Here is an 8,009-nt window from a genome sequence, read left to right on the forward strand (position 1 = left end):
AATTAGGGATGGGCAATAAATGCTGGCCTTGCCAGCGACGCCCACATCTCAGGAATGAATAAAAAAAGGAGGTTCTGCAGGGGGCAAAACGGATCAGAGAGCAACAGGAACCCAAACGTTAACTTTTGGATTACAGTATTGTTTCACAACTTGAGTGTATAACTATCATCCGTCAGACACTTAATCTCGGCTCTACTTGTTGAGAACAGTGATGCTTTTATTTTTTTTAAAGTTAACTATATATTTTAATGTGCATGACTTTGCAAACTTTATTTCGCAACTTACTGTGTCCTCCAGCCAGTAGCAGGGGACTAAAGCCTATAAATACCGAGGCACAGTAGTTAGCCAAAGTCAGCAAAGAGGCGGTGGGCGGGCCCCCATTATGATTGTAGTAAATCACAGCCACCAAGTGGGTGCCCGAACACAGGACAAACAGTGTCACTAGTGCCATGATCAACTTGGCTGCTGTCCTCTCCATATGCACACTGTGCAAGTGCTCGTCTGCGATCGCTCTGATATGTTGGTTGAGATAAAACACGGTGCTGAGATTGGTGCCGATCATGAGGACGATGGGCATGCCTTCGTGCAGGACGAGAGTGAATTTTTCAAATACTATGCCGCTTTCATGATTTGGGAACTTCCAGTCACAGCCCAGCAAAGGTTCCAGGGTGGTGCTGACCACCATCAGCGTCCTCGTCTCGTTCCCACTAACAGTCCGGCTGTAAATAAATGCTGGGATTGCATAGAGAAAATTAACAAACCACACGGCAAATAATATGGTCAGCACGTAGATTATCTCCTTCATCTTTGTGCTCAAATGGAAGTGTTGTTTTATCTTGAGAAAATGGAAGTAACTGAGAAAGAAAGTGACCCAGACACTGACAGACCTCAGCCACACCCAGAGGAACATGAACACTCTGCACCAATTGAGGGGCAGCAAAATATTCACCCCCGACTCTGTAACAAACAGCAAGATGTTTCGAAAAGTTGCAATCAGCAGGTTGACAGCTGCCAAGTTGGTTAGAATGATGTCGGAGGCGGCGAGGCCATGGTTTTCCAAGGTCGTGGCTAATATTGTCACCAAGACCAAGATATTCCCCAAAATCCCCAGAAACACCAATATCCCATAAATGATGAGCTGAGCTGAACTCTTAAATTCCATCACCTCGTTTCCTAGCTCTTTACAAACTCGTTATCTCCAGATCAGCAACCTGTAAAAGATTAAAAAGAAATCTTAAATGAATCGGTAGCAAGTTGTGATTTTTAAACGGAGCCCTGATCAGCACCGATACCTGTCATAGTGAAAGAAGAGGTGGTTGAGATACTGGATAGGATCAAAAATGATAAAGGGAAGGTAGAAAGGCTGACTGTACTTAAAGTAGACAAGTCACCAGGACCAGATGGGATGCATCATAGGAGGCTGAGGGAAGTTAAGGTGGAAATTGCAGAGGTACTGGCCATAATCTTCCATTCCTCCTTAGTTACAGGGATGGTGCCAGAGGACTGGAAAATTGCAAATATTACACCCTTGTTCAAAAAAGAGTGTACAGATAAACCCAGCAACTACCGGTCAGTCAGTTTAACCTCGGTCGTGGGAAAGTTTTTAGAAATGATAATCCGGGACAAAATTAACAGTCATTTGAACAAGTTTGGATTAAGCCAGCACAGATTTGTTAAAGGCAAATCGTATTTAACTAATTTGATTGAGTTTTTTGATGAGGTATCAGAGAGGGTTAATGTGGGCAATGCAGTTGAAGTGATGTACATGGACTTCCAAAAGGTGTTTGATAAAGTGCCACATAATAGGCTTGCCAGCAAAGTTGAAACCCATGGAATAGAAGGGACAGTGGCAGCATGGATATGAAATTGGCTAAGTGACAGGAAACAGTAAGTAGTGGCGAACGGTTGTTTTTCAGACTGGAGGAAGGTATACAGTGGTGTTCCCCAGGGGTCGGTACTGGGACCACTGCTTTTCTTGATATATATTAATGACTTGGACTTGAGTGTACAGGGCACAATTTAAAAATTTGCAGATGACACAAAACTTGGAAGGTGGGAGGATAGTGATAGACTTCAAGAGGACATAGACAGGCTGGTGGAATGGGTGGACACGTGGCAGATGAAATTTAACGCAGAAAAGTGCGAAGTGATACATTTCGGTCGGAAGAACGATGAGAAGCAATATAAACAATATAAAGGGTACAATTCTAAAGGGGATGCATGAACAGAGAGACCGAGGGGTAAATGTGCACAAATCGTTGAAGGGTGGCAGGGCAGATTGAGAAAGTGGTTAAAAAAGCATATAGGATCCTGGGCTTCAGAAATAGAGGCACGGGGCTGGGATTTCATTTGGATTGTGCCTCTGTTAGCATCCCGGAGGGGCGGTAATGGGTCTCGAAATGCTTACTGCCCGGGCAGCCAGCTTCCAGCACCCCGCCGGGAAATTTGGTGCCGGTTTTGCCGCCCAGGAGCATCGCGCCGATGTGCAACGTTTCGACAACGAGGCGATGTTTGCTTGGCACGGCACCCATAGCGCCCCCTGGTGAGACCGCCAGGGAAAGCCGGTGTGCAGAGCTATCATGGGGTTCTAAAGGAAGGAATGATTGAAAAGGGTAAGTGAAATTGATATTTGTTTGGGTTTTTTTTTTGTGATTCACCTTTATTTGGGCGGGGTGGGGGGGTGGGGGGAGAATACTTTATTGGGAATGTTTTTTGTGTTTTTTGTCATGATTTTTTTTGTTGCAGGGAGGCCTCTCTAAAGCCGACGCTTTAACAACGGATTTTCAGTTGCACACTCGGCCTAGCGTGCTAAGAGAGATGTGGAACACCTCACTTAGCGCTCCACCCACAGGGCGCAACAACCAAATCTTTTTGGCTGCCGTGGCAAACCATTTTCCGGCGCAAAATTTACTGACCTGTCGCCATTAGTGCCCTAAGAAGCCTCCAACCGAAAGTCCAGCCCCATAGAGTGCAAAGCAAGTAAATTATGATGAACCTATATAAAACACTGATTCAGCCTCAACTGGAGTACTGTGTCCAATTCTGGGCACCACACTTTAAGAAGGATGTGAAGGCCTTAGAGAGGGCGCAGAAAAGATTTACAAGGGATGAGGGACTTCAGTTACATGAATAGACCTGAGAAGCTGGGGTTATTCTCCTTGAAGCAGAGAAGGCTGAGGGGAGATGTGATAAAGGTGTTCAAAACCATGAAGGTTCTAGACAGAATAGATAGAGAGAAACTGTTCCCATTGGCGGAAGGGTCGAGAACTAGAGAGACAGATTTAAGGTGATTGACAGAAGAACCAACAGCGACATGAGGGAAAACTTTTTTATGCAGTGAAAGGGTGGTGGAGGCAGACCCAATCGCGGCTTTCAAAAGGGAATTGGATAAGTACCTGAAGGAAAATCAATTGCAGGGCTACGGGGCAAGGGTGGAGGGAGGGGGACTAGCTGAGGTGCTCTTGCAGAGAGCTGACACGGGCTCGACAGGTCAAATGGCCTCCTTCTGTGCTGTAACCATTCTGTGATTCTATGATTCGAAATGCTGTCAGTATTTTGCCGGGTTTTTACACCTGGCACCATCTGTATCAACTCATACGCTGCCTGTATTCTATCCTGTTCTCAATCCCAGTCACCCATCATCAGCCCTGTCCTGATCTACTTCTCACTTCAGCATCTTTTCTTTACGGATGTTGATTGCTATGTATTTCCACCTTTTTCTGTTTTTAATATTGAATTTCCTGGGGCTAGAACCTCCACTTTTGAGCTTATCGCCCAAAAATGGATGATATTTCTGGCGTGGGCAGTAAAAAAGGCTTTTCAGTTCGCCGGCTTCTCGCCCATTCTCAAAGCACCTAGTCTCCATTTTTGAAAATGGGCGTTACCGCGAGCGATATGAAATGGGCGTTAGTGTTAAATTTTTTTGACCTTCTGCCGTAAAGTGTCACCATCCTTGGCAACGGCATGGCAATGGCTCGATTCCCGCGATTCAGGAGGTCAAGGGTCATCATGACATGCACAGAAGAGTAGACAGAGAGAGAGGGAGCCGAGAGGCACCGAAAGCGTGTGTGGGTGTGGTGTGTGCTTGTTTGGCTGTTGTGTAGAGGCACGATGGAGATTCACCAGCAGCAATAAGCCTACTAAGCACCAAGAACATAGTTGGCACCGAGTTTTTGTCCAACAAATAAGATATAACATGGGAGGGATGGAGGAGGCCCTGGAGCTGGTAGCCAGGAACACTGGTAGCAGAGGGCTCCCAGTGATCCCGGAGCACGGCACTGCACCCCAAGGTGATGCACCCCCATTGCCAACCACACAAGAGCCAGCTGCAACATTTTGCTTCTGGCTCGGAGCATGTTCCCATCTTGGGATCGTCCTCTCCCGAATCTGTCCAAGCAGCGTTCCGGCTGTCATCCCTCCACCCCCAATGAAGCATCGCCTGAGGAGCTCCTTGGCCAGGTGGCTTGGAGTCAGGAGGGGAAGGGGAAGGGGTAGAGGTGGGGAGGAGAAGCGCGGGGGTGGGGGGGGAAGGGTTGATTTGTACAGAAATACTGATGATTTCAGACTAATGTTCGGTTTAAATGTTTTTTATTTAACAAAACCTTGTTGCGCATTGGCTCAGATAGCTGCGCCGTTACACGCTGCTGATTCCTTAACATCAAAGGGTATAATTACACTTAACTTCAATCAACGTAAGCTTTCACTGTCACCAAGGTGATGCCCACCATTGATGTATGACCTGCACACCCAGCAATGTGTCAGCCTTGTAAATAACACCAACGTTCTTTCAGGCAAATTGATCATTGATGAGCTCCTGACGTAAGGCTCTTGCAGCTATCATGCCACCGTGGGCCCGTTCATGCAGTCTACAGGGGGCGGGGGCATGGCTTCAGCATCAGCATGATTGTCTGGGATGATATCAGTGTCCTTCTCCTCTTCCTTTCTCTGGCGAGGTGGACTGTCAGACTCATCAGGCAATTCTTGTCCCCTCCTGATAGCCAAGTTGTGCAGCATGGAGCTACCTGCTCAGCGTGGTATTGGAGCTCGTCTCCTGAGTGGTCCAGGCATCTAAAGTGCTGCTTCAGCATGCCAATGGTTTTCTCCACGATATTGCGAGTTGCTCTGTGGCTCTCATTGTATCGCCTCTCGGCTTCGGTGTGGGTGTCACGCAAGGAGGTCATCAGCCAGGTGGTGAGGCCATATCCTTTGTCACCAAGCATCCAATATTGACCTGGTGGCTGATTGTTAAACAAGTCAGATACAGTGCTCTCACGCAGGATGTGAGCATCATGGATGCTGTCCGGAAATTTAGCATTCACTGCCATTATAATTTGCTGGTGGTCGACAACCAGTTGGACATTCAGGGAGTGGAATCCCTTGTGGTTCCTGAAAACCTCTGCATCTTGAAAAGATGCCTGCATTGCGATGTGCGTACAGTCTATTGCTCCCTTCACCTTGGGGAAGTTTGCAATTCTGGAGATTCCTAGAGCCCTCTCACTCTGTGCCTCCCTGGTCATAGGGAAACTGATCAAGTCCCTCCTGCGTGCGTACAGGGCTTCAGTGACCTGTCTAATGCAGCAATGTGTGGCATGCTGAGAAAGTCCGCAAATGTCGCCAGCTGTGGCCTGAAAAGAATCTGAGGTGTAGAACGACAGTACCGCGGTGACTTTGACCTCGGCGGACAGTGCAGTACTGATGGTGGTGGCAGGCTGCAGATCTGCCCTTATCAACTGCCATACCTCAGTGATAACCTCTTTGTGGAAGCGCAGTCTCTGAAGGCAGATGGTGTTGGGTAAGTTGAGGTGAGACTGCTTCTCCTTGTACTTGCGGGTCGTGTAATGTCTGGTCCTCATCAGACTGTCACATCTTACATTGGGCACATAATGCAGTGGAGCGTACCTTCGACGATCTCAAGTCTACTGCATGTAATTGGTTATCAAGAGAGGGTGAGAAAGGACAGGCCCCATTGCAGTAGCTCTCTGTTTTCCACCGATTGGTCACAAACAAGAAATGTCCCGAAGAAGACACCTATTCAATTCCAATCGGTCACAGTGTGGTCAAGATGTTTGTAGAGATGTTCACATCAACACCAACGACCTACAGAGTACATCTGAACTCCGCCGAGGTTGAAACACAGCAGCCTTTTAAAAGATGCGACATGTGATGTAGAACATGGCGTCCATAACGCTGTGATTAGTTCCGGTTAGTTCCACTTTTTCTGGCCGTTTTTTTGGGGCAAGCGATATTATGTGCGAGGTGGTGAAAGTGACGCTGGCTGATCTCCTGGGCGTTAATTTTGCCAAATGTGATCTTTACGACAAAAAAAAGTGGGCGGGCGGTATTATTGAATCTCGGTATTAATTCCGTGTGGAAAGTAACGCTGGCCGATATTATGGCCGTTGATTTCGCCATTCTGATGATTCCGCCCCAAAAAAGTGAGCAGGCAGTAATATTTTTTCCCGGCGTTAAGCACATGGGGAAAATAACGCTCGCCGATAAGTTTCCTAAAAATGCCTGTCAGTTTCCATTTTGTGCCAAAATAGGCGATATATGGGCGTTATACATAATTTCAGCGGTAAAATGGGCATTAAGTGGGCGTTAAGCACGCAAAGAAAGTGGAGGTTCTAGCCCCTGGTGTTTTTTGGGCAGCTGATTTCCCCTGTTCATTCATGGCATTGTAAACATGGTGAGGGATTCTCTCAGTTTGTTCAAGCCAGTGAAATCTTTAAGTGTATTATTTTACAATATAATTATAACGTTACTAACATGTATTGAACAGAGGAATCTTCTCGACACATTACTGAAGTTGTTAAATACACCACAGAAGAGCAGATTAATGTCATATTACAATTAACGGATTGTAGTTAAAGAAGCATGGAGAAAAATTTGAACACTGCTTTTTATCTGCCTTCTGTTTAATTCAAATTAAGTCTCTTTGTTCTGGTCTGTATAAAAATGAGTGAAGGCGATCTGTAGGTACAGTCAGTGTATCAGGGGTACATTATAGTGCAGAAAGACTTGCCTTGATCAGAATACCTTGAATATCTTGCACCTTTGCATAGAATTATGTAGAATTTACAGCACAGAAACAGGCCAATAGGTCCAACAGCTCCATGCCGCTGTTCATGCTCCACACGAGCCTCCTCCCGCCCTTTTTACTTCATCTCACTCTTGCAACATATCCGTCTATTCCTTTACCCTCATGTTATGTGGAAGTTCAGTTCGCGAGAGGAAATCCTGCCAGTGCACTCACTTCCCTCTGTCATTTTACTTCAATTTAGTAACATAGGAACATTAGGAACAGGAGGAGGAGGGGCCTGTTCATGCCTGATCTGTAATTGATCTCCATTTACCTTCCTTGGATCCATATCCCTTGATACGTTTACCTAACAAAAATCTGTCGAACTCAGTCTTGAAAGCTCCAATTGTCCCAGCCCTTTTGGGGTAGGGAGTTCCAGATTTCTACGACCCTGTGTGAAAAATGTTCCCTGATTTCACACCTCAATGGCCTAGCTTTAATTTTAAGATTATGTCCCTTTGTTCTGGAGTCCCCCACCAGGGGAAATAGTTTCTCCGTATCGATCCTATCCGATCCTTTTAACATTTTAAACACCTTGATCAGATCACCCCTCAATCGCCTGTACTCAAGGAAATTTGAAATCATATTTGTTATAAACTCCTTCTGGAAATAATAGAAACATAGACATAGAAAATAGGTGCAGGAGTAGGCCATTCAGCCCTTCTAGCCTGCACCGCCATTCAATGAGTTCATGGCTGAACATGCAACTTCAGTACCCCATTCCTGCTTTCTCACCATACCCCTTGATTCCCCTAGTAGTAAGGACTTCATCTAACTCCTTTTTGAATATATTTAGTGAATTGGCCTCAACAACTTTCTGTGGTAGAGAATTCCACAGGTTCACCACTCTCTGGGTGAAGAAATTCCTCCTCATCTCGGTCCTAAATGGCTTACCCCTTATCCTTAGACTGTGTCCCCTGGTTCTGGACTT

The 8,009-nt window shown here is 46.1% G+C and overlaps 1 protein-coding gene across 1 annotated transcript; it reads right to left on the reverse strand.

The window, feature by feature from the left end:
• Positions 1-232: 232 nt before the first annotated feature.
• LOC139229066 (olfactory receptor class A-like protein 4) lies at positions 233-1,162 on the reverse strand. The gene has a single exon (XM_070860724.1). The coding sequence runs from the start codon at positions 1,160-1,162 to the stop codon at positions 233-235; it is 930 nt and encodes a 309-aa protein (XP_070716825.1).
• Positions 1,163-8,009: the final 6,847 nt, after the last annotated feature.

Source organism: Pristiophorus japonicus, chromosome 18 (assembly GCF_044704955.1).
Source record: "Pristiophorus japonicus isolate sPriJap1 chromosome 18, sPriJap1.hap1, whole genome shotgun sequence".
Taxonomy (NCBI): domain Eukaryota; kingdom Metazoa; phylum Chordata; class Chondrichthyes; family Pristiophoridae; genus Pristiophorus; species Pristiophorus japonicus.

What these genes read in the sequence shown, in the direction of transcription:
- LOC139229066 (XM_070860724.1), bottom strand. Translation starts at nt 1,162, where the DNA reads ATGGAATTTAAGAGTTCAGCTCAGCTCATCATTTATGGGATATTGGTG.